This window comes from Tursiops truncatus, chromosome 10, assembly GCF_011762595.2.
Source record: "Tursiops truncatus isolate mTurTru1 chromosome 10, mTurTru1.mat.Y, whole genome shotgun sequence".
In the NCBI taxonomy this organism is placed as follows: domain Eukaryota; kingdom Metazoa; phylum Chordata; class Mammalia; order Artiodactyla; family Delphinidae; genus Tursiops; species Tursiops truncatus.
This window is the reverse complement of record NC_047043.1, coordinates 60,101,758-60,128,305: the sequence shown is the minus strand read 5'-3', so window position 1 is coordinate 60,128,305 and position 26,548 is coordinate 60,101,758. Positions and strand designations below refer to the sequence as shown.

At 44.0% G+C, this 26,548-nt stretch overlaps 1 protein-coding gene across 1 annotated transcript in view; it reads right to left on the bottom strand.

Annotated features, from left to right (window-relative positions):
- SCN10A (sodium voltage-gated channel alpha subunit 10) overlaps positions 1–24,036 on the bottom strand; it is a 93,426-nt gene extending 69,390 nt beyond the window's left edge. The window contains exons 1-5 of the mRNA XM_073811071.1: positions 23,656–24,036; positions 17,156–17,309; positions 16,946–17,028; positions 5,329–5,607; positions 3,616–3,743 (exon numbers count right to left, since the gene is read on the bottom strand). Coding sequence (XP_073667172.1) covers positions 3,616–3,743; positions 5,329–5,598 — 398 coding nt within the window. The 5' untranslated portion in view covers positions 5,599–5,607; positions 16,946–17,028; positions 17,156–17,309; positions 23,656–24,036. The remainder of the gene's footprint in view (positions 1–3,615; positions 3,744–5,328; positions 5,608–16,945; positions 17,029–17,155; positions 17,310–23,655) is intronic.
- Positions 24,037–26,548: the final 2,512 nt, after the last annotated feature.

The window sequence follows — 26,548 nt, the reverse complement described above, 5'->3', positions numbered from 1 at the left end:
TAGAACACTGAGCAAGATGAAAAGAAACAGAATCCCTTTTCCAAAATGTCCTTCTGCCCTGACACCTGTATTTCACTATACAATATGGCCTGAAATTTCATCCTGCAAATGTCTCTTTTTTCCTAAAAGACAAGGAGAATGCAATAGCGCCTCCCTTATCCATGGTTTCATTTTCTGCAGTTTCAGTTACCTGTGGTCAATGGTGGTCTGAAAATAAGCTTTAAATTATCCACCATTCTGAGTTAATGTGATGACATTTCAGCCTTCCCACTCCCTCCCACCAGGGATCCCCAACCATTAACATTGTTTGCTTCTGACACCCAACCATCGACATCATCATGGCTCCATGATCTGGGGTCACCCAAAGCACATGCTCCTCCCTCTGACTTATCATCAGGAGGTCAATAGTAGCCTAATGTCCTGTCACAATGGCTACATCATTCGCCTCGCTTCATCTCATCACGTGGGCATTTTACCATGTCACATCATCACAAGAAGAAGAAGAGTGAATACAGTACAATAAAGAGAGACCAGGGCTTCCCTGGTGGCGCAGTGGTTGAGAGTCTGCCTGTCGATGCAGGGGACACGGGTTCGTGCCCCGGTCCGGGAAGATTCCACATGCCGCGGAGCCGCTAGGCTCGTGAGCCATGGCCACTGAGCCTGCGCATCCGGAGCCTGTGCTCCGCGATGGGAGAGGCCACAACAGTGAGAGGCCCGTGTACCACAAAAAAAAAAAAAGAGAGAGAGGGACCACATTCACCTAACTTTCATTACAGTATTTTGTTATAATTGTTCTATTTTATTATTGTTGTTGTTAATCTCATACCTAATTTAATCTCTTGCTTAATTTATAAATCAAATTTTTTCATAGGTAGGTAAGTATAGGGAAAAACATATAGGGTTCAGTACTGTCTGTGGTTTCAGGCATCCACTGGGGGTTTTGGAACGTATCTACCATGGATAAGGGGGAACTACTATACTCCTAGGAAGTTAGAGATAAGGGGATGGCTACACGCTTTCATGGCAATCAGGTTCGTCAGATTGTTTTTCCAATTTAGCTGAGATCAGGCACACTGAGGAAATGGACATCTGGTTAGGAATGGAGGCAGGCACAGGGGAGTAAAATGCCGGCTCAAGGAGAAGATCCCAAACAGGATTAGGCTGTTGAGGAGAACTCTGAATAGCAAGAGGGGAGAATCTTAAAGGAGAGGTTGGGGGCAAATGCATTACAAGAAGGGGATAGAGACACTGAAAAGTAAGGTGAGTGGAAGAGGGTAAATAGATGGGGCAGAAATGTTGGTGGCGAAGTCCAAAGATAGATTTCCCCCATTGGACATTTTTCTGAATTCCTAACAATTACTTCCTAAAGAAAACGCCTGAAGATGTAAGCTTGACCTACAGAGTGAACCACTCATCTTTCATAATTTCAATTTGAGCAGAAGTATCTAAATCTATTTTAGTTTTCTGTAAATGCCTTTAATGTGCCCTGTTTTACAGTTATTTAGGAACCCATCTATTTTGAAAAGGGAAATTCTACTAATTAAACCACATTTTCCTGTTGACTTGCAATTAAATTAAGAAATGTGTTCAGGTTGGGGGGAAATGTTAACCCAAGGATTAAATTAAAATCATATCTCCAACTCCACAAACCTTTAAAGAATTATGATATATTCTGATAATATTACTTGTGAAAACATTCAGAGCAAATTTGATTACAATTATAATTTTGGTGAAATATTAATAATAGGAGATTGAGAATTCCATACCTTGAATAATATGTGGGGGGCTGGAGCTACAAAGTTCATGAGATTTAAATATATAAATTCAGACTTTTGTGAGAAGGAGACCCTTAACAGCTTTTCTGTCCAGCTGTGACTCCACCCAGCAATTATTTATTCATCAAATCTCAAGATAAAAGGAATATTTACTGGTTACTTGGTTCTTTAAAGGGGTTTTATTTCTAATTAGTTGTTTCTTACTTAACTAGATGTAATTCAACCAGGATGGATGAAAAGGAGTTTGTATATTTGCTGTTTTTCTTTATTTGTAATTTTTATGTAATTGTATATTTAAAAAAAAAACCTATGTAGAGATGACATACTTAGAGAAAAAATTACCCTAATTCGTTTCCATTAACTGCCTACTTCCTTATTGCTGATACTGCCCTAAGCAGGACGCAGGCTGGACCTTTTAACTAGCTGTGTGACCTTGGGCAATTAATTTCATGCCTCTGAGTAACAGTAACATGTAGGATGGAGGTGCTAATCCCTTCTTCAAGGGTTTCTGTACCTATGACAGTGTTGATGCTTAGGAGGTATTTAGCAAATAGGAGACTTTTTTTTTTTTTTTTTTTCAGTACGCGGGCCTCTCACTGTTGTGGCCTCTCCCATTGTGGAGCACAGGCTCCGGACGCGCAGGCTCAGTGGCCATGGCCCATGGGGCCAGCCGCTCCGCGGCATGTGGGATCTTCCTGGACCGGGGCACGAACCCGTGTTCCCTGCATCGGCAGGCGGACTCTCAACCACTGCGCCACCAAGGAAGCCCCTATTATTATTATTAAATACTCTTCTACAGCATTAGGAAAGCCGAGATTGAATTAAGAAAATATGATTCCCACTGGTTGGCCATAAAGGTAAAACATGTAAAGGGAAAATGTAATGTAGTGAGCTACCAGGTCACTGAGTGCTGTCCAGCAATCCAACAATCTACCCCAGAGTGCGAGGCAAGAGCCCTTTTACTAGACACCCGCTAAGAGGCTGGCTACCATCTGACAGGCAGCTGAGGCAAGGCTGGTCTTGCAAATCAACCTCCGAGAAACCAAGGCTGAATTTGTTATTAGGAACTTCCAATTTGGACAGTCGCTAGGGAAGATCCTTGGAAACCAAGCCAAAGTCTCTTGTTTGTCCTAGTTTGGCTTGTCTTGAAAAAAAAAAAAAAAAAAGAAGAGAAAAGCTCGAGGCAGCTTCTGAAGCTACATAAAGCAATTAATTTAATACAGACATTTGACCAACGTATTTCTAACCATTACTACGTTCCTCAATGGCATGAACCTCAGACTACTGACATTTTTAACCGGCCAGTAGTTTGGGGGTAATGTGCTGTAGGCAGTACCCCATGACCAGTGGGGTCCCATTTAGACAATCTTCGCTCTGCCCATTGCAGTCTGTTCTCTTTGCCTTCTCAAGAGTTGACTTTTTGCCAAATAAGCAATCACTCTCCAGCATGGCTAGGACACAGAATATCAACCCACACCTATCATATCTGCCCAAAGAAGCCTAGGGACCCTCTTACTGGTTATGTTGTGGGAAGAACAGGCCACATATGATGAGAATGTACCTGGGTGTATCAGCAATCTCCCCTTTTCAACTTGTGCATCCACACATGTGTCCAGACTGGTCTAGTTGAATCCCAGACCAGGTGTGGGTTGCATGAACACCTCCTCTGTCTTGAGACTGCTTTTGGGTGTTGAACACACTAAAAACACAAACTTTTTTTCAATTTGATGATCTCATTGTTTTAGGATTCAGTTGGAGGAAGGCTCTATTGTTAACCCCCAAAGAAGGTACATGACACAGTGGGCACCGCTTGATTCTAACGTGGAAGGAGCAACTGTGCAAAGGATATGAGTGGACAGACACTTTGATGGCTGTTCTTCTGATCAGGTTGAAAGGACTGAATAACCACAGGGCCCGAGTGGCACTAAACCGGGAAATGGTCCTCCCTTTGTTCAGCACCATAAATGTCTAAAACAAAACACAACATAAAGCTGATTCACTTTGTGTACAGCAGAAACTAACACAACATTGTAAAGCAATTATAATCCAATAAAGATGTAAAAAAAAAAACCACAACAGAGGGTGGATCTCCAGTGAGAAACATGCATCCTCCTCCAGCCATGGGTTTGAGCATAAGTGAGATCATCTCAGGCTCAGGAGCAAGTAGGGCTCTGGGAACCATGGGTCAATGAGAGGCAAATGGAGGGGCAGAGAGTAAGGGAGGATCAGGGGCTAAAAGCCATATCCTCACCCTTCTAGCAAGACCCCAGGCCCTGCGGCTGACTGCATCAAGATGGGCCTCTGAGATTGCCCAGTCAACAGGCAGCTGACCCAGGGTTGGTGAGATGCATCATGCCCAGGGAGAGGATTCTGGCAGCAGGGGGGTGAAGTTCTGGTTGCATTTAATTCCTCTTCTGATTAGTGGATCATCCCTGGTCTGTGATGGTCCTTCTGTTCTCTACCTCCTAGGTCTCCCCTTTTAAACCCTCTACTGGTTCCCTCCTCTGAGCATTTTGGGGGATAACAGCTCTTGGCAGGTGAGAGGAGAAAGTCATTTCAGTGCCTTTTTTATTTTCTCTACAAACCATATTTGAGATGGCTGATTCCTGCCCCTCCCAACCCCCAAACATGCACACACCACTTTTTCAGCTGTATAGAACATCCAAGATAAAATACAAACAGGGTAATTGTCATGAAACTGTTTAAACTGGTGATTCTCAAACTTTGATTTTAGGACCCTTTTGTACTCTTGAAAATTACTGAGGACCTTAATGATCTCTTGTTAATGTTTATACCTTTTTGCTCATACCATGTGTGTGTGTATGTATATATATGTGTGTATATATGCATGTATATATATGTTTGTACATATGTGTGTGTGTGTGTATATATATATATATATATATAATATTAGAAATTTTAAAAGATAGGACCTTTTAAAACACAGGAGTATACAAGCATACATTCCAGTAGCTGTTAGACAGATGTGATCCTCCATCAATAGCCTCTATGTTAACTATTGTATGTTCACAAAAGAATGTGAGTAAAAAAGACAAATGACATCTGAGTATTACTAAGAAATAGTTTTGAACTCCTGAACCCACTAAAAGGGTTTTGGGAACCCCAGGGGTTTTGAGATCATACTTTGAGGACCACTGGTTTAAATCATCCTGATTTCGGTTCCCCTTCCCTATGCTACGTGGCAGGACAGGTACTCTCAATCCCAGCCTCAAGATCTCTGCTCCCCACTTGCATAGAAAGCCAACATCTCTGGAGATCTGAGGCCAGAACTTATCCAAGGGAATAGCCAACTTCCTCTGAAAACTCCACAGCAGTTGTCACTGTTTTTGAGGATTTGGATTTAATTAACCTCCACCGTAAACACCATAGAGATTCAAAGAGAGTATTGAGGAGGTGAATTAGATATATTTTTCACTAACTGAGTCCAGCTGACAGCCACATCACCCACGGTGCAGGAGGAATCCTGGGCTGGGTGGGACAGAGGTTTCCTCTCCCAGAGCTGAGAATGGCCATTCCGGCCAGTAGCCCTTACCCGGTGTGTGCTGTAGAAGGGGTCCAGATCCTCCAGTGGCTCCCCGACCAGCTCTGCTGGGAGCTCGCCATAGAACTTGGGCAGCTGGTTACACGCTTTCAAGTCAAGCTGGGGCCGAGTCTTCTCTTCCTGGTCCTTCTGTTTCTTGGACTTCTCTTTGGTTTTCTTTGCCTCCTGCTTAGCAGCAATTCGTTTTTCAATCTCCACCAGAGACTCTGGGGTGAATCGATGGAAGTTGGTAGTTTCCAGAGACCCAGAGGGGAATTCCATCTTCTCATTCTTTTTCAGGAAGAATTTATACTCTTATGAGAGTGGACATAACCACAGAGAGGTAACAGCCTGCCCACTGGCTCTCTCCCTCCCACCTTGCTTGCTAGAACTCTTCCCCCCCGACCCCCCACCTCTTCAGTTCCTTTCTTAACTCACACTGAGCTCCCCCAGGACCCCACTGCCCTGCAGCATTCTCGAGGGAGGCTGGTCAGTTCATCTTACTCCATGTACCTCAGGGTGGTATCTATGCTGTCCATGAGCTTCTAGTCTTTGTTCCTTCATCATTTTTGTACCCCCTGCCCCCCACCAGATCCAGCCATACTGCCCTCTCTCCTCATTTCCATGACCACGGAGTAGCAGGCACTCTCCTGCATTCATCAAAGACGTTGGTACATGATCTACTTTATCTTGGGTCTCCTCCTACTTTCTGATCACAACATTTTTTTATTGACATTTTCAATGCTTCTCCCCGTCTCTGAACTCCATTTGGACTCCCCAGGCTGCTTTCTCTTTGTCCGTGGCTGAACACTTCTTTCTATATCCAGATCAGATCCTGTGGTCCACCATTTTGACCACTCCCTTGTCCTTATCCTAAATACCCAGCCTAGGTCAGTCTAAATGAGTCTAACTCAGGTTTCTCTGAATCTGTACTGTTGAGGGGTGATGAGGAACAACAATGCCACTTAGGAATCATATGGTTTCGCTAGGCAGCAGTTTCTTCTAGTCTGATATTTCAAATACTGTTTGTCTTTCCTGACTGCTATTCCCCATTTCCCCTTCCAGTAAGACAATGACCACATTGCCCACCTCACGAAGAAAACACAGTTCCTTCAACTTCATGCCCCCAAACCTCCAACTTACCTGCAATCTACACCCTTCTATCTTCCCTCCTCCTGTCACAACAGGGAGAACATCACTCCTCATTCTGGCTAAGGCCAATCTTTTCCTTCTGTTTTGGATCTTATCCCCTCACTACCTCATTTCTCTTTCCTGACTTGTCTGCTGGTTCCCTCCTATCAGCCTTTAGAGATGCTCAAGTCTCCTTCAACTTTAAAAATTTTTACTTAGTACATAGCCCATTCAGTTCTTCCCTCTTCTCTCCTCCCATTCCCTGCTGAATTTCATAAAGGACTCATTTCCACTCACTGTCTCTGGTCATTCTTCACTTTTAGCAGCTTAACATCTGTGTCCACTACCTCACTAAAATGCCTCCTTGCAAGGGCAGCAGAGACCTTCTTCTGCCTAAATTCAGGGAGAACTCAGTTCTTATCTTGATGGGGTTATTGGTTATTTTGACTACTTCCTCCTTCTTGAAACACAGTCTCTCCTCAACTGCTCTGACACACTCAATCTTCTTTTCCTCACTTTCTCCCATATGTGACTATGACTCTAGGGGCTCTAAATTATGCTTTTTAAAATTCTGCATAATGATAATAATAATAATAACATCGATAGCACTGATAATAACATTTACAGAGATTCACTATATTCCATATTCTGGATTAAGCAATTTGCACGCATTAACATATTAACCATCACTGTACCCTATGAGGTATTATCTCTAATATATAAATGAGAAACTAGAGTGGCAAAATTAACTTCCCCAAGATCACATAGCTAATAAGTGGCAGGACAGGTACTCTCAATCCCAGGTCTGTCTGACACCACCTCCTGAGAGCATCTCATCCATACTCATGGCTTCAGTTCTCATGTATATGCAGATGACTCCTGAGTCTTTATCTCCAGCTCTTATTATGCCCATGGGGATCAGACCCAAATTTGGCATCTCCACTTGAATGTCTACTGGGTACCTCAAACTCAACATGTCCCGAACTGTACTTATTACCATCTCTCCACCCCTTTCTAGTACCTGTCTCTCCTCTAAGACTCTCTCCCTCTGTGAATGGCCCCCAATAGCCTATTTCTGTGCTTGTCCATAACCTAGCTATCATCATGATGTCCTTTCTATTTCATTCCCACATCCAATAAGACATCCAGTGCTGTTGATTCCATCTCCTTAGTATCTTCTCTCCATGTCTCTTTAGCTTCTCCATCATACTGGTCGTTAAATCACTGTCATCCAATGACCCCCTATGTATATTTGCTTCCCCTTTAGTCCTTTTTCATCTATTCTCCAACTGTAACCAAATGATCTTCCTAAAATGCAAATCTGGTTATATTATATTCTTATTTAAAATCCTTCTAAAGCTCCCCACAGCCCTCAGGATAACCCAAACTGTGTGCTTACCTCTCCAGCACTGTTTACCAGGCATACCATTTTTATTAGTTTCTCCTTGAGTCTGACCCATTCTTTTTCATTTTAAGACCTTTCCATGTTCTATTTCCTTTGCCTAAAATTACTCCCCCACCTTGCTTTGCCTGATTAATCCCTTCTCATTCTTTTACTGTTGGTTTTCAGATAACTCCTCCATTTCTGATCCCATATGAAGTCTCTGTTAGGCTTCCCATTTTGTGCTGCTGTAACTCACTGTGTTTTCTCTATAAACCTCTGGTTTGTAATTGCTATTTGCTTTACTACTTCTCTCACTAAATTGTAAGCTCAGTGAGGGAACACATTTATCCTGTTCAGCACTGATTCTCCAGGCCATAGCATAGTGTCTGGCATTTAGTAAATACTCGGCAGATATTTATTAAATGAATAGTGGTTTTGAGTTTTAGAAAAAAGGGAAGAGAAAGCACTGGTACTTGGATTGTGAGACCAGGGTGGGCAGAAATTGACCATATTCCAAGTTACTGGGGGGAAAATGTGGTTTCTGTTCACTAACAACTTAAGGCTGGTGTTCCTAAAATCCACCCTGATTTGGATAAAATTTGTTCTTCAAGGTGGAAGAAGAACAGTGAGGGCTGAAACCTGGAGGTCTATGGGGGTGAAGAGGTGTTGAGCATTACAGAGATGCTATAGCCAGAAAGAAGAAGAACAAAATCTGTCAGTGTCATAGAAGAGCAGGAAGAGAAGTTTTAAGAACTGCTAAGCCTTATTCTAGGGGTGGGAATGGTTTTAGTCATGGGGATTCAGGGGGAGCATGAGTAAGTACCATGGGGTGGAAAGGATGTGACTAGATTGCTTGATTTGCTGAAAGAGAGTGGCTGGGTATGGGTGTAACTACAAACATGATTAAACTAGTTATGTGGGCTACCCAAAAAGTAGAACCATGATTATAAGCTGCTTCAGGTTCTGCTTCCATGACTTGGATGCCTGGTGGAACAGCAAGCATATTATCAGGATGTCACTAGGACTGAGAATGTGGTTGGACATTTCATGGGTGGGCTGTGAATGTGACTAAGCTGGTGCTGAGAAATAGTAACCAAGCGATTGGCACATCTGAGTGAAACTGTATTGTGCATGGTGCTGAGAGTGTGGCTAGGCTCTTTAGTTAGTGTAATGAGCAACCTAGCTAGCTTTAGCACTAGCTAGGGATATTGCTGGGGTCTCTATGCTAATGGGAATATGGAATTAATTGTCCCTGTTTTGAGGGATGTGGCCATATTAGTGAAGACTTAGAGCAGTCCCTAAAGTGTCAGCATTTTAGATAGTTGGTGATACTGATATGTGTCTATCTGAGTTGTCCATTGCCCTGAAATTTTTAATTGTTAGGCATCTGATTGGAGCAACAGGGAAACTGGACATGTGAGTAAGCTATCCAGAGAAGAGATAGAATTTGAAGTAGCGATGCCACTGGGAAAGTGCAATAAGCTGTTTCTGGTGATGAAGGTGAGACCACATTATCCATGCTCCTGCCCAGTAGTCAGAGATTAAGCCTCAGCTATCTGGGACAACAGAAAAATATCACTGAGTTGTCTTTGAAGTTGAATAGTCCTGAGTTGTCCCTGGTGCTAAAGGAATGGGGCTATGGGAATCTTTGCTGAGCATAATTTACCTCCGAATGATTCAGAGATAATAGCTAGCTGATCTGTTGTCCAGGGATGGAGTACAACAAAAAGTATTTACAGTGTGGTGAAAACGACATACACCATCAGTCGTTGGTGAAAGAGCAAGGCAATGCCTAGTATGCCCTTGAGCTGTCCATGGTGCTGAACAAGAACTGTGGGGATGGGTGAGAGAATTGAGTGGGAATGGCTTTCTACCAGGCTCGGTGAGTAACTGCTGTAGGGTTCAATGAGTGTGTCAGGCTATAGTGCTGAGAATAATCAAATTTCTGTGAGGGATAAAGTGGAAGAAAGGAGTAATTCAAGGAAGAAAGAAATGTGAAAGTTTGGGAGAAAGTGCCTAACAAGCATTTAATCAAAACATCTCTGCCCAATAGAACAGAGATCCAAATGAAGCTGAAGAGGAGAAAAATATTCTTTTCTTCAGGGTCTTTGTCTCACAACCCCAACCCACTGAAAACAGAATCAGAATGAAGGAAAATATTTTTGTCAGTAAGGAAGAAATCAAGTTCCTCATCACCTGATCTGGAGTGTTATGGACCCAGAAACTCAGGATGGTGGATTGAGTCAGTTCTAGAGACTTCAAGTTATAATTGGTCAAACAAAAACAAAACAGAGAAGTAGTGTGGTTTCGTTAAAATAGCACTGGAATTGGAGGGAGGAAGCTTGGGTTCTGACACTAACTAGGTTTTTTTGAATTGTCTTACCCTCATTTCTATGATTTGTGAACTGGAGATGCTAACATCTGCCCTGCTAATCTGACACTGTTATTGGGAGAATCGAGTAATATATGTGAAAGCATTTTGTAAGCTAAATACTGTGCAAAGGCACAATGTAACTTTAAAATTTCCCATTATACGTGTGATAAAATAGCCAATAGCCATCTAGCCTATTTCAATTCCATACCACTAGTTCTCAGCATACAAACTAAATAAACATTTGAGATCATTTACAATTAAACACAATATTTAAAACTCATAATGTTTCCACTTTATTTCTCCATCCCCCACCTTTAGTGTATGAATACTTTTTAATATGGCTCAGCTCCCCAAAATAAAAGTGTTTATTTAATGAGATAATACAAATTACAGTATACTCAAAATTTGAAGGGAATTCATGCTGTGGATAAGAGTTTTTAATAAAAACATATAGAATCTTTCTTCTTTCTCCTACTTCTATTACCCTCCCCAACAGAATTCCTATCCTCTTCAACAGGTTCCTATCAGAGTATATCATTAACAGACCTTCAGAATTCTTCAGTGAGGGAGGCTGAGAAGCGCTGTGAGTTCTTATAGTTTTTAAAACATGACCAGGTATATTTAAGTAAGCTAGAGATTTCATGAGTGCTGGTGTCTTATGAATCTGGAAGTAATGCGATGGCTTTGACTCATTTTGAGGGTGATCTTGTGAGGAAGCTAAGGTTTTGTCTAGTTAAGGACAGGTTGACTTTGCAGTAGGAAACATCAGGATTGGGCTTGATCATGCACCTGGTAGAAGTATTTCTCCCTGACATGATTGATGTGTTCAGTTTCCTTCTGGATGCAACTCTTGGAGGAATAAGAGGATTGCCTTTCACATTTATTTTGCTTCTTGACTCTCTAGGGAAACAGGCGACAGATCTGTGTTCTCTTGGCTACAGTCAAATATGAACATGGCCTTGTGCCTTTTAAGGTTCAGAGGTTCTCTTCAAACTGCCATAGCCTGGAAGTGTTCAGCTGAGCTGCTGGAGGTTGCAGGGTGAGTCAGGAAGACTTAGCTCTTTCTCATTTTGTCAAATATTCAGAAATTCTTCCATTCTTAGTAATTGCTAAAGGTTTAATATGCATTTAGCTCTTTGAGGTGTTGTGGAAGATGAGGTGGTGCAGAGGAAAGAGCACTGGGCCAAAAGTTAGAAGACTGGAACCGCAGCCACAGGTCTATAATAAACCTTGCTCAGTCACTGCGTATTATCTTTCTCTGGATTTCAGTTTTCTCATCTGTACAATGAGGGAATTGGTCTAGGTATACACTGAGGCCCTTCCATCTTGACAAAAAGGCATGTTTCTTGCTCTGGGGGCCTTTCAGACTTCTCAGGGAGAAAAGAATCCTAACAATTAGGAAATAATTGGAAAAAAATAAGGGCTAAATTATGTGGTTCTGACCATGGAGTTTTTAAGCCATAAAGACAAGTGCCTGAAGGTTTTGAAGAAGAGCAGGACCAACCTAGATGAGAGAAACTGGTGAAGGCTTACTGTTTTTAGAGTGTTTTTATGACTGTATGTATCGTAATATGAATGTCACATACTCTAGCTGGGAGAGGCACAAGTGCACTGTGGGCTAAGAGACCCTAAAGAATATGCAAATTCACACCCAGGCTGATGGCTCCCACTGGAGTATTTTCTCTCTCTGTCTGGCCTTGGTTGAACACCTCCTGAAAGCAGTGGCACCTATAAGAGGCCTCTTTCCATGACGCAATTCTATGGCTGTTAATCTTCTTCTTAAACATTAATTATTTTAGAGTCAAACATGCTTCTCATGAATAATAATCCCCCTTTTTCTTTGCTAGGTTTCTAAAGAAAATATATGCAAATTCTGACAGGTAGAAATGGGTTTTGGAAAAGTTTCTAAGGCAAGAGCACTGTGAATATTATGTAAATGCCAACCAATATAATGTAGCCCATCAGTTTATTCCAGGGAAGCAAAAGGTACTCAGAAAGTCTGGTGCTGCTGCGTGGCTCTTGGCATTGAAGGAATCTTTTTTCCACAAATCACATTCTGACTTGGTCCTCAAATCCTGCTTTCAATTGGCAAATTCTGACAAAAATAATGTGTCTCCTTTTAGGCCACTGAGTAAATGTCACTTCCTCAGGGAGGCCTTCCTTGATCTTGCCTTTCTAAATTAGGTACCTTCAAGATGATGTCCCAAAGAATCCTTTCCTTTTCTGACACTTATCACAGTTTATAATTAAATTTATTTGTGTGTTTGTTTAATACCTGTCTGCCTCAGTCAATTGTAAGTCCTGTGAGGGCAGAAACAAATTTATTCTGTCCACAGCTCTGTGGCCCCCAGTGCCTGGCACAGTGTAAAGCATGAAGGACTGTCACTGGGTAAAAATGGGGTCTCAGTGAAATTGTCACATTTTAAAACCTATATGGTGCATGCTTAGTGTTTCAGATCTTTAAAATGCACTATGTGATTTCATCTAATATTTAATTTCTCTAAAATTTTTTAACACATTTTTACCTCTCCCTCAGTATAATGAAATATTTTCCATTGGTTAAGAAACCGGTATGTAGAGAGGCAACGTGTAATGGCTAAGTTCTTGGATTCTGGAGCCAGACTATCTGGGTTTAAATCCCTACTCTACAAAATTGCTAACTGTGGGACCTTGGGAAGTTTACTTAACTCCTCTGTCCTCAGGTTTCTCATCTATAAAGCAGGCATAATAACAGCACTAAGAGATTATCACGAGGATTAAATAAGTGCTTAGAACAATGCTTATCTATAGTGCTGAGAGCAATGACTAGAACATATATTAAGGAAACATATATTAAGTTTGCTGTTAACAGTAGTATTCCCCAAGGGAACATAATTATTAAGTAGTTGACCCAGAAGTGCTACATAATCCATCTGATTTCACATCAAAACATATAATCTCCCTGAAGGACAACTGTCTCTAGATGACAGGTAAAGACTCTGAGACCCAGGTGGATAATGGATCTTGCCCAAGTCCTCCAGCTAGAAAGAGGCAGAGCTGGGACAACAACCCAGATATCCATCAATCATGCTGTCAGTTTCCCCAGGATTCCCTTTATCCTGCCCTCATACTGATGTTCCACAGAGCCAGGACTGGAATAGATGGGAGCAGGAGATATAGTGCAGTGTCTGGATGAGCACTGAACCAGTGGGCCAACCAGGACATTCCAAGCTGACCCCATTATTAACCCATTTCTACAGATAAGGCACTAAAGCCTTCAGGCTGACATAGCCAAGGTCAGAGCCTATTGGTGACTTAAGTCATTATTCTTATCTGTTCTGTCCAGAAGGTGAAGAATAAAAATATTAACACGATTCTTTGGGGGGATTATTTTTGGTGATTTCTTTAAAATGGAGGGGTAATATATACATACACAAAGTAAATAAGAGGCACTCATTTTAACTTTACAGTTTGATGCTTTTTTTTTTAACATACGCAAACACCTGTGTAACTAGTACCAAGACCAAGATATAGCACATTTCCTGCACCCCAGAAGACTCCCCCGTGTAACCACTACTCTGGCTTTTGTCAACAGAGTTGGCACTTTCTAGGTTTCTCTGATTCTTTGCCTATGTCTCCTCGCTGTACCCCTCCCTCCTCTGTGCACAGTAAACCCCCCTTCTCCATCTATCTAAAGCCCACCCACTATACAAGGCCTTCCTCTGCCTGAAGCATCCCTAATTTGTCCTGCCTGTCAGCTCTGTGAGCCCCTCAAACAATAATAATAGTAATAATAATAATAATAATGCCACGACTCACTCCATCTCCTTTTCCCTAGGACTGTGTCTAATGCAAGGTCAAGCTCACATCTGCTGTTGCATACACGCTGGGCTTTGAGTGCCTTGGCCCTTCCCTACAGAATGTGAACAAAGCATCTCCAAGAAGGCTCCCCTCTTGTCACCTCGAAGCCAGTCAGTGCCACGTGGCAGGGGGAATACCTCACAACATGGGTCCCTGCTTCTTGTGCCAGTAACCACCTATGTAACCTTAAATAATGGGTGGGCTTTAAGAATAAGTCACTAAAACTGAAATTCCAGGTCTCAGTTTCATTATAAAATGAGGGCATAGGACTAAATAATACTAGGAATAGTAGCTAATAGGCTGGGCTAAGTCCTTTATACATACCACTGTTTAAAATTCGCAATCATCTTGTGAAATAGGTATTATTATGGCCATTTCACGGTTGAGGAAACAAAAGGAAGGGGGAGAGTTTCCTGATGTGCTAATAAACAGCAAAGCTGGGACACTACCCAAGGTCCAGCTCCGTCGGTAGGCCTGTGCTCTTAGTCACTGTTCTCTCTACCTGCCTGTGGTCACTGTGACCTCTTCCTGCTCTTCTGATCCAGTTCATGAAACATGACTCTAGTCCTCTCTGGAGCACCAGGGGAAAGCACGATAATGAATAGCAAGGAAAGAAGAGTGACCATGGGGGTCTAATGAGCAAGATGGACCACAGTGACATCTTCCCCAAGGACAAAGAGTTCTAAGCTCCCAGAATTAATACCAGCAGGCAAGGGAGAGAACACATTTGCTTGAAGCAGGAAGGTGAGAAAAGGTGCTACTGTACTTGAATCTTCTTCCCATATGATCCAGAACCCCAAGCCATGATTTTTATTCAGGAAGCACTTACTGAGCTGTTAGTGTGTACAAAGTTGTGATGGGGGTATACAAATAAAGGATGCTGAGATCCTGCCATTCAGAAACTCACACTCTGGTGGAAGCTGTAATAGGGGACATACACCATACAAAGAAACATAAATGAAACAGTGAGGCAGAAGCAGAGAAGGGGAAAGAGGGCCTTAGGGAAGAAAGAGGTCTATCCAGGACTTTGAAGGACAGGTAAGATCTGGGCAGGAAGTGATTAAGCAGAAAGGGCAAGCCCTCTAATGAGCAATGTACCAGAAAGGGCACAGCAATTGCAGAGGAGGAAGGGATATTGTTTCTTTCATGGGCCCAGGAGGCATGGACTCCAAGCTCATGGTATTGGTTTGTATGTGGGACCCAGGACAGGTCTGTTCTGGGGTGGAGCGGGTGCTAATGGGAACCATGGGGCTGCTGCTCATAAGAAAGCTGATGTTTCAGGAGTCTTTTTGCGTGATTGGGCTCTGACACAAGGGAATGTACACCCAGTGTCAGTGATCTGTGTTTTTTCTCCTCCTAGAACAGCATTTCTTTGGCAATATTTGCTTGTGAAAGACTCTTTATCCACCATTTACCATTACAGACCCTTCTCTTTTTCCATTTCCTTCTGATGATGATTTTTTTAAAACCATCCTTGCAAAGATCCACTTTTATGCCTGGGGCAAAAAAAAATGCTGATGTTTCACATTAAATGCTTGTTCGTTACTATTATTATTATCATTATTATTATTATCACCATTATTTGATTGCTAAGTGAGTGGACAGGGAACCCGTAAATTACTTTTTAAGACCACTCTAAAATCCTCCTAACATTTGAAACCAACTTTCTGCTATTTCAAAACAAATTCTTCCATCAAACTGAAAGCAATTCATTTCACACCATCATTTTCTCCTTCCTCCCATGTCATGCGGCTGGAAAGCTCAACCTTTCGGCAGCTGTTACTCAGAATACACACGTGGGATTGCTTCTGCCTGCTGCATTTTGCAAGTCCAGGAAAGCCAACTCAAACTACATTTTAAAATCATAGCAGACTTTTCTCTCTTTTTCTGGTACTGATCCAATCAGGTAATCTCGAAGAGCAAATCATGATCAAGAATCAAATGTACACTAAGTGCCCTTGAACTATGGGAGGAAAAAAAGCCAAAGAAAGCCAGAACCATAGAAACTTCTGAATGGGTCATTCTTCTGGATTGCAGATTCGGGGCTAAAAACGAAGTAGAGGCGGCTTTGGTTCGACCTGTTGTCAGCTTTCTGAACATGTATGAATTCTCCCTTGGAAGAAGCTTGGAAAACACCCTTGGTCACCTGGGTTTGTCTTTTTTCACCACAATCTTAAAACAAGCATTCCTCAACCTTGTTGCCCATCAGAATGTTCTGGAGAGCATTGAAAAAATTATAGATTCTTAGCAGTCACTCCTAGACCTTCAGATTCAGTAGGCCTCGAGTGGGTCCCAGGAGTCTGCTTCTAAAAAGTTCTCCCGGTTATTCTGATTTGTGACCAAGAGCAGAAACCATTGCTTTTAACCTTACTCGTATTTCTCTAACAAGAGGACTTGTTGCCTAAAGTTTGAGGCAAAGCTTATCTCTGAAGGAGTGTATCACCGCCTACCCAAAGACCATACATTCTCTGCTTTCTATGTCCATTCTTATTTAAAGTTTCATCAATACTACTAGGATATTTGTCCTCTGTTACCACAGCTTTGGTAAAATTTCTGAAATTACACTGGCTAGTAAAACATCTCTTTATATCAATGTGACTCTTTGAAGAGCATAAGCTTGACATTAATGTGGCATATATATTTGATAGTTTTTGGATTTAGCCATATTTCTTCCCTGATTCTTCAGAGGAAGGGAAGCAGCAGAGTCTTCTACACAAACAGATTAATTGTAACTATTTTCTAAGAACTATGGGTGTTTGGGGAAGGTCATGTATTCAAACAGCCTACAAAACATGCTTCATTTTTGGATCATGGACAAAGCCTATAATTCTTCCCATATCACCCCAAACAAATCTTTACACCATTAGCCATAGACAGGCCCCCGAGTCCCACAGTCATACCTTTGCTGCTCAATCTTGATTGTCTCCTAGATGAGAGGTCACCTCTTCTACCCCAGATCGCCTCCACTGGAAACCATGAGCTCCTGGAACATACGTTCAGCTTAACATCAAGCATGGTACGACACTGACCAACGTCTGCTCTGCCAGGAGGCTATGAGCGACTCTGGGAGGGGAGGCAAGTCCAGGACCCCCAGTTTTGCGAAGACTTACACTTGTTTGTCCTCAGGGAGGTGGTTCAGCCTGTCTGCTGGGAACCTCACTGTCGTTCAACTGGAAGTGCAAGGAATCCTGCTTTCTTGGCTGTCGTTCCCTTTTCCCGTCACGAGATCCACCCTGGCTGCTGGTGCTCCAGAAAGTGTTCTCCCTGGATGGAAGCAGGGCGTGGGGAGGGGGTGGGGAAGCTTATGTGTGATTAGATGGTAAAGTAACAAATGTGATTTTAAATGATCTCATGGGAAATGCTGAAACCTGAGGAAGCAAAGAAGCTGCACTTTAGATCACAGTGCCTCTGGCGTCCACAACAGCCGCCCAGGCTGGAGCAAGGCTGCCTCGAATAGCCGGACAGGCAACTCCCCACCGTTGACCCCAGAGAGCAGGGCTGCACGGATTCACAGGGTGTCTTCCTTGTCTCTACATTCTGCCTCCAGAACAAACACTCACATTTATTAAAATATTTTTGTTCCCCTTCCCCAACTAAAACTTTAAAATTTTATTTTTTGTATTTTGAAAATATTTAATTGAAAAATGTATTTGAGTAATTTTCCTATTCTTCATGTATACTTAGAAATAGATCAGGTCTTATGAAAGAACAGTTTGAAATGAAATTACCAAAAAGGCCTAAGACCTCAGATTTGGTAAAAGAAAAGAGCAGGAGAAAGTAACCTGTCCACATGGCCATGGACCAAGAGGGAGAGGGGAGTGAAGCCGAGGGGTCCCAGCCCATCTTGACTACTCTGAGGCTGCCTGGTTCACCCTGGGCTGGCGTGGGAGTCATTCCTCAAGGCCAGTTTATACTGCAAGAAACTGGCTGGATGTTTTATTGCATTATAACTTCATTTACACAAAATTTCCCAAATCAAACAAAAAACAGCTTTTTCAGGTCAGGATTCAGTTCTTATGAAATGCTGGTCTCCCCCTGCAGGAACCAAAACTTTCAAAGGGACAGGCCAAGAAGGGCCAACACCCCTGCTCTAAGGCATAGCTCATAGGAAGGCTGGAGGCTAGAGGGTTTGGGCATCACAACAGCTCCGTGGGTGTAGGGAAGGAGGATGGCACTTCTTCTGCCCCTGGCAACCTCTTAAAGATGCTTCGCCTGTGGTCCACCCAGGCAATGGCATCTGAACTGCCTGAACTGCCTCAAAAGATGAAACTTCCAAAGTATTTATGGGTCAAATGACATGATGTCATTCGACCCGTGAATGTCTGGGATTTACTGCAAAATAACTCAAAAGGGGAAGGGTGAAGATGAAACAAGATTGACCATGCGTAGATAATTGTGGAATTGGGGTAGGTAAGGATTTATTATACTATTCTCTCCAGTTTGGTGTATGCTTGAATCTCTGTGACAAAAAGTTTTTAAGAAGCAGGCTCGAAGATATAGAGTAGCTACCAGTGGGAAGAGGGAAGGAGAGAGGGGCAATATAGGGGTAAGGGATTAGAAGTACAAACTATTTGTATAAAATAAGTTACAAGGATATAATGTACAACACAGGGAATATAGCCAACATTTTATAATAACCATAAATGGAGTATAACTTTAAAAATTGTGAATCACTATATTGTACATCAACTATACCTCAATAAAATTTTTTTACATTTTAAAACATGTTCATACAAAGGCATTAACAACAGGCTGTTATATTTTATGAAAATATAAAACTATTCTAGCTATCTGCAGAGAATGTTGTCTGGGAGGTAAGACACCAAAAGTTTATGTGTTTGTATGTATATTGTAGAATTATGAGTAATTTTTCTTTTTTCCTTTTTTTTTTTTTAAACTCTCTTCATATTAAAAATTTTTTTCTACAACAAACACGGTACTTTAAGACAATATTTGAGGACCATGGTTAGGGCTCCATCTCCCAGGATCTCTGTTTTGCAAGTCCTGGTCTAGTGAGTAAGAGAGAGTAGCTGGGAGTGCTGGCTGGGAGCAGGGAGTGCTGGCTGGGAGCAGGGAGTCCTTTCATTCAGGACTGAGTGCCATTATCACCACGTGACAGAATCTGCACAGCAAGAAAAGGGCTGCTCTCTGCTTTTAGAAAGCACCCTTTTCCCACTTTCTTTCCTCCTCCCAGCTGATAGCCCAGGCTTCAGAATTCTCAGAAGCGGCATCGTCTGGGGAAACAGCTCTGGGTTGATATCAGGGAAGGTGGGCTCTGCTGCTGGTACGTTTGTGTCCTTGGACAAGTCATCCAATTTCTCTGAACCTCGTTTTTCCCACTGCCACTCCACACTCTCCACACAACACCTGGGATGTTCTTTATAATAGAATCTGATCAGAAAACACCTCTGCCAGAAACCCCTTGTCTGCCCATCGCTGTTACAAGGAAGTCCCAGATCCTAGAAGTAGCTCGTGAGCTCTCATGACCTCTTAGCCTCAGGGTGACAATCCCTCACCTCACCCCCATTTCCATGCCCCAGTGATACTGGGCCACTTAACAGATGCTTGAACACACCACACTGTCTTCCAACTCGGAGACTCTACAGATGTTCTTTCTTATTTTCTTATACATTTCTTTCCCTTCCCTTCACTTACTCATTTCTAGTGACCCTTCTTCCTCAGACTGAATATTACTCCCTTGAGAATAGATTCCCTGACTCTCCAAACCAAACTCATGTTATACCCTCATATGAAGTTTTTCATTCACTCAACACGTATTTATTGAGTACCAACTAAGTGCCAAGGGCGCACAGTCTAATCGGGAGATAGACATCGAACAAATAATTCTGAAAATGACCACGATAATGTGCCTTGTGAGGAGGTATCCCATGAAAATACAAATTCAGACAGACAGCGATCAGTGATTGGCTCCCCTCCTTGGCGGCTGGCTTATCCTGGTCACTTGGTGAGACGTGATAATGCAACACACATTCTACATGACTGAACATTTTGGGACTCACTTAAGGCCTGATGACAGGATTTTACTCTGTGACCAATTCACATCACTGAGAATATAAAGCATTTCTTCAAGTCATTTGTTCAATACCTATCTGCCCTCATCCTGTATTTACTTATTTTACTAGTGCTTCAAAAGAACCTATGATGTGTCTTTGTTGAGTGCTAAGCTTATAGAAATGAAAAGATGAAGTTCTGTTCCCATGGAGCTTACATTCTAAATTGGGGGGAGGGGGGCACAGAAAATAAGAAGCTAAGAAATTAGTGAATGCATTATGTGATGTGATTTTAAGATTTTTTAAATTGAAGTATAGTTAATTTACAATGTTGTGTTAGTTTCAAGTGCACAGCAAAGTGATTCCATTATACATATATATTCTTTTTCAGATTCTTTTCCATTTTAGGTTATTACAAGATATTGAGTACAGTCCCCTGTGCTACACAGTAGGTCCTTGTTGTTTACCTATTTCATATATGGTAGTGTGTATATGTTAATCCCAAATTCCTAGTTTCTCCCCCCCCACCTTTCCCCTTTGGTAACCATAAGTTTGTTTTCTATGCCTGTGAGTCTGTTTCTGTTTTGCAAATAAGTTCATTTGTGTCATTTTTTTAGATTCCACATATAAGTGATATCAAACGGTATTTGTTTTTCTCTGTCTGACTTACTTCACTTAATAGTTGCATCCATGTTGCTGCAAATAGAATTATTTCTTTCTTTTTTATGGCTAATATTCCATAGTATATATACACCATGTCTTTATCCATTCATCTGCCGATGGACATTTAGGTGGTTTCCATGTCTTGGCTATTGTAACCAGTGCTGCTTTGAACATTGTGGTGCATGTATGTGATGTGATTTATAATAGAAATATATATTTGATCTTCATCTCCCTGTTTCTGGCACAGAGCTCCTGAAACCCTTGAAATTTCCTAAGTGATGAGAGCCATAAAGGTGTCTCTTGCTATGTTAATGAGGTGACTTTTGGAGTGTACCTAAGGATGCGGCTGGTTGCAGGGAGAACCATCTATGTATGAGAGGATTGGAACTTTTGATCTCACCCCTTAACCTCTGGGGAGGGAAGCAGGCTGGAGATTGAATCAGTCCCCAGTGGCCAATGACTTAATCAATAGTGCCTCTGTAATGAAGCCTCCATAAAAATCCAAAAGGATGGGGTGAGTTTGGGGAGCTTCTTTGCTGGTGAACACATGGAGATTTGGGAGAGTGGGTCTGGGAGAGGGCATGGAATCTCCGTGCCCCTTCCCCATACCCTGCCTTGGGTATCTCTTCCATCTGGCTGTTCCTGAGTTATATTCTTTCATAATAAACCTGTGATCTCATGAGCAAATGGCTTCCCTGAGTTCTGTGAGCCATTCTAGCAAATTAATCCAACCCAAGGAGAGGGTGGTGGGAACCCCTGCTCCATAGCCAGTTGGTCAGAAGGGCAAGTGACAGCCTGGGCTTGCAATCGGCATCTAAAGGGGAGGGCAGTCTTGCAGGTCTGAGCCCTTAGCATGTGGAATCTGATGCTATCTCTGCATAGATGGTGTCAGAATTGAGTTGAACTGCAAGACACCCAGCTTGTTGGGTGTCAAACCAGATTTGCTTGTTGATGTGAGGGAAACCTACACACACACACGCTGGACCTGGGTGCTCACTTTTAGTGTATTAAAGGAGAATTATTTTCCAGAAAGTAACATATTTTGCAAAGATTTCTTTTGCTCTAGACAACCAGAGAATTATTTTTCACCCCATCTAACTCAATCTCCATTTCATCCCAGGAACCTTCCTTTCCTCAGTAGACACCCAAGGAGGTCTTCTTCCCCAGTAAGTTACTACTTTCCTTCCGTGTTTCATATATCTTCTGTTCATCGTCCTAAGAAGTTTTATTTGTGCTCCTTGAGAAAAGTGTGGCTGTCTCTTCTGGCATGCTTCACAGTACTGGCCACAAAGTAGGTCAACACAAACCCTTTTTGTGAGCCTGGGAGGCCCTCCAGGGCAGGGTCCAGGACTTATCCTGGGTCTCCAGCCCCTGGCACTATGCCTGTCTGGATAGAGAGGTACTAAGCTCAGGCTAATCGAAGGAATAAAGGAATTGTTCCTTTTAATCCATTAGCGAGTTGTCATGCTTTCATTTATCTAATTGTTTTGAATACAGATGACGTTTTTAGCCTGCTATTGCACGAATTCCTTACATGGTCGAGGGCTTTGTAGCTTATACTTTACTTTCAATAATGATACTTGATGGACATCTGGTGGATCAAATGGCCCTTGTTTTACATGTGGGGAGACTGGGCATGGAGAGGTTGACCCCCAGCTCTGAAGTATGAGGACAAGGATGAGAACACAAGGTCTCCCACTCTAAGGCTCTTGACACCACAGGTTCGCCAGATGTGATTCTTGCCTCCTTTTGTTACTGCTCCTTGGACAAGCCAACTCTTTCAGGCAGTAACCATCCCCAGGAATCATGGCAGTGGGAGAGAGTCATTGCCACTTTCTTGGTCCCTCTGCTCTCCGTGCTCCTCCGAGCCCCAGCCTGTGATGTGCCCTGGATACAGACTGAGAGGGTGAGGAGGAGCCCAGGGGTGAGGGCGCTCTGTGGAGTCTGGCCTTCCTGTCAGAACTCCAAGTACCAGGGAATGAAGAGCAGCTTGGTTTCCATGGCGACCTGCCCACCCGGTCCCTACAGCTGCAGCCCCTCTCTGGCCCCCTGAGGTGAGGGCTGCGGGTGACCCGAGCCAGTCCTGTGCCCACGTCGGCTCCTGCCAGGTTCAGGCCCGAGGCACGCTGTTCATTCTGAGCTGGAGCTTTGCCTGACACGGTTCCCATGGGGACGGCGGTGGGCACATGCTGCCTGCAGTCAGATCCCCAGATCAGAACTGCCCTGCAATTCAGGCAGCTCCTCTCGAGCTCAGAGACTTTGGAAGAAAGACTGAGTTTCAGATGCCTTAGTCCTTTAACCCACCCCTTAGCCGAAGGTGGATTTAAGGACTTGGCCCGGTGGGGCTGTGTCATGTACAGGGCATTCCCTCTGTGCCAGGGCCTGGGGACACCAAGATGACTTGAGGCACAGTCCCCACCCTTAAGGGGAGCGAGCAAGACAGTCCATCAAGCTAGCAATGACAGTGCATCAGGGCCAGCAATGTGGGACTAAGAACAAGAAGCCGGAGGGATGCTCAATTCTGGGAAACATTTCAGAAGGGGAGCAGGAGGCATTCCAAACAGAGGGAGGGGCTCCTGCAATAATGTAAGAGGAAAGAATATGCTGTATGAAATACCAAAGTTCCAGGTGTTGGGGAAAGAGCTGAGAGGAGGCTGCATGGCTGGGGTATGGGCAGGAGCCCGGCACTGAGCCCAGCTCGGGCTGTATCTTATAGGGAAAAAGGAGTCATTTTACACAGGAAAGCAACATGGCTGGACTTAGAAAGGTCACCAAGGATGCTGTGAAGGGACCGATTTAAGGAGGAGGAGATTAGCAGTGGGGAGGACAGTGAGGTGGCTGCAGAAATTCTGGTGAGGTCACAGAGGCTGTGACTAATCTTTCAGAGTCAGGGGCCTCCTACCCACCAGGTGTGGCCAAAGGCGTCAATTCTGTACCTTTGCGTGGAGATGGCAGGAACCAGGAGCCGGGAGACATGGCTGTCCGCTGACAGATGCCTTGCCCACCTCTTGCCACAGGTCAGGAAGACTCTCAGGGAGGGAGGTCAGCCTACAGAGGAGAGCCCTGGGTCAGCACCTGTGAGGAAGGGGCGGTGGCAGGATTAGGCAGGAGGAAAGGTCAGCTGTGATCGACCCATGGGCAGCTCTGGAACTCAGATGCACGTCAGAGGCGTCCTACATCAGGCAGGTGGCCAGGTTTTTACACCCCCCCTTAGTGGGTCGCTAGAGGTGGGCCATCCCCAGAAGAGCAGGACCTGGAGGCAGCTGCCTGCCGCTGAGGTTGTCCCAAGAGGGGGGAGCTGCCTCTGCCTCCAGCACTGCCAGAGCTGGGCGGTGGGTCCTCAGTGCAGGGGACTTGTGCACAGTTCATACCTCGCCCACATCTACAACTTCGTCCTGGGCAGCTCTCGCAGTTGGAAAATTGATGGGTCTGGAGTAAGAGGTCTGGAAAGTCCTCTCAGGCTTGGTGCCTCCCGAGTCAGGGAGATGATAATAACAGCAAAAATAACTATCATTACTGAGTGCCTATGACATGTGTGCAGACTCCAGGCCTTCACACTCTACTTATATCACCTCGTTTCATCCTATGAGATAGGCACACCTATTAACCCACTTTGAAGAGGAGGTTGCAAACGTCAGAGAGGTGAAGTAAATGACCAGGTCCCCAGCACCTAAGTGGCAGAGTCTGGTCCCTGTGCAGAATGTCTCACCTCCAGTTGGAATGGCCTCCTTCTTCACTGCAGCTCCCACAACTGCGCTGGAAGATTGAGGGATGACGATGTGACAGTTATGCAAGGGCAGGCCAGTCCACGAGGTGTCGCTACCTGCCAGGAGCCCCAGGTACCAGGGTGAGGCTTACAGCACGCCTTCCCCAGCCACCTATTGCCTACTCAAGCATCCATGGCTAGGGCCTGGGACTGTCCTTGGGGTCTAGGGAGTGGAGCAGTGACACATAAAAGAAAAGATACCCTCACTGAGAAATGCACTTGTCGGATTTATAAGCAGAATTCCATTCAGTCAAAGTGGAGGAGGAGTGAGGAGCCAAGCACTGAGGACCTGAAATGTAACTCACTTGGTAATCTTCCTCCAGTGCTTGCATCCCCTTCTCTTCCCTTGTAAGCACCGTCCGTGAGGTGGACTCTGTTCCTCCTTCTCCACCTCCTGACAGCTAATTCTTTAGCAAGATGCTCACCCCCATTTACTGAGCGGCCAGTACAGGCGAGGGCTTATGCCCGGACATCATCTCACTCTCACAACAGCCCTGGGAGACAGAGGCTGTCGCCTCCATTTCATAGAGCGGTAAATAGAGCCCCAAATGCATTAAGTCACTCGCGTGAGTCACACAGCCATTGCGGGACAGGACTTGAATCTAACTAGTCTGTCTGCTCAACCGTGGTGTTGAGGGGATTGAGAGAGGGTTCAGGTAAAGGGGCCAGGATTAGAGAAGGATGTAGTCTTGTGGGCTTCAGCAGGAAGGAGAGGAAAGTCATGCAGAGCTACTGGGATGTGGGGCCTGGTTGTTCCGGAAGCCACGGCAAGACGAGCTTCGGAAGCAGAATCTTGAGAGGGGGAGTTTGAGTTGTGGGCAAAGGGCAGTTTAGATGAGCTGGCTTGGTGACCATTACAGGGGGTCTAAGAGCAGGTTTAGAAGGAGGCAGTGCTGAGTGGCACCCCACTGGGGACTACTCAGGACACCTGGTCTCCTGCAGCTGAGTCTCGGGGTTCCTTGGTGTAAAATGGCCAGGGAGGTGGCAGTAGGGGAAAGATGAGATGGGATGGTTTAGAGCGTGTTTCTCAAATCTCAGTGTACATTAGAATCACTTGGAGGGCATGTTCAACTAGATTCCTGGGCTCCACCCCAGCGGTTCTGACTCTGGTGGGGAGGTCGGGGGTGGGTCATATTCTCCGTTCCTAACAAGCAGCAGGTCCTGGCCCTGCTGTGAGGAGCACTGGTTTGGTGGTTTCCACGGGCCCCTCCTCCCCAGCAATCGGCTTTCTGAGACTCTGAGATCGGCTTCCCAAGCAGGGCCCCTCTCCCAAGGCTGGCCGCTGTTGACTCAGGCAGGAGAGAAATGACCCTCTTGCTCCAGGAGCTATGACTGGGAGTGGCTGCCATTTTCAATATGCTTTCTGTGCAGACTTTACAGATAATAAGCCTGGTATCAGAGAGGTAGTCCCAGAGTTTACACAGCTAAAAAGTGCTAAAGCCAAGATTAAATCCTGGAGCTTAGCTGAGACCCAAGGGAATAAGGCATAGGCACTAAGGACGCCCTTCAGGACCTGGAGTGCCCATTGCTCTATGGGAAGGTATAACAGGATATTTGTTTGGGAGGTTTGGGGTTCTGCAGGCCTGAGGTTCATCGAACCACGTCCCACCAAAACTCCTGATATAGGAAGGTGCCTGGGATGAAAGAGGGACAATTTGCATAGGGTCTAGGAGTCATCTGGGAGGAAATGGATTGATACCATGACTTTTCCCCTGGGGTTCCAAGTTGGCTGGATGAACTAAGTACAGTGAACTCACCATTGAGATTCTTGAAGTTTGCATGAACCAGTGGCACTGGGGAAGAAAGACCCCCTCAAAGAGAACAGAACAGAGCTTGGAGTTACATGAATTTGAATACTAAAGGAGGTGTGATTTTATTTTGTACCCTGAGTTCCTTGCTACAATAGGATTGGATGGGGGCGGTGCTGGCAGGAGAAGTGCACTGTTGCTCACATTATCTCTGAAATAGATGCACATTCATTAAAATGACAATTGTTTTAGAGTCATAATTGATAACTACTTTCATAATTTCAAAGTAAGAGAAAAAAAATAGGTAGAAGAAAA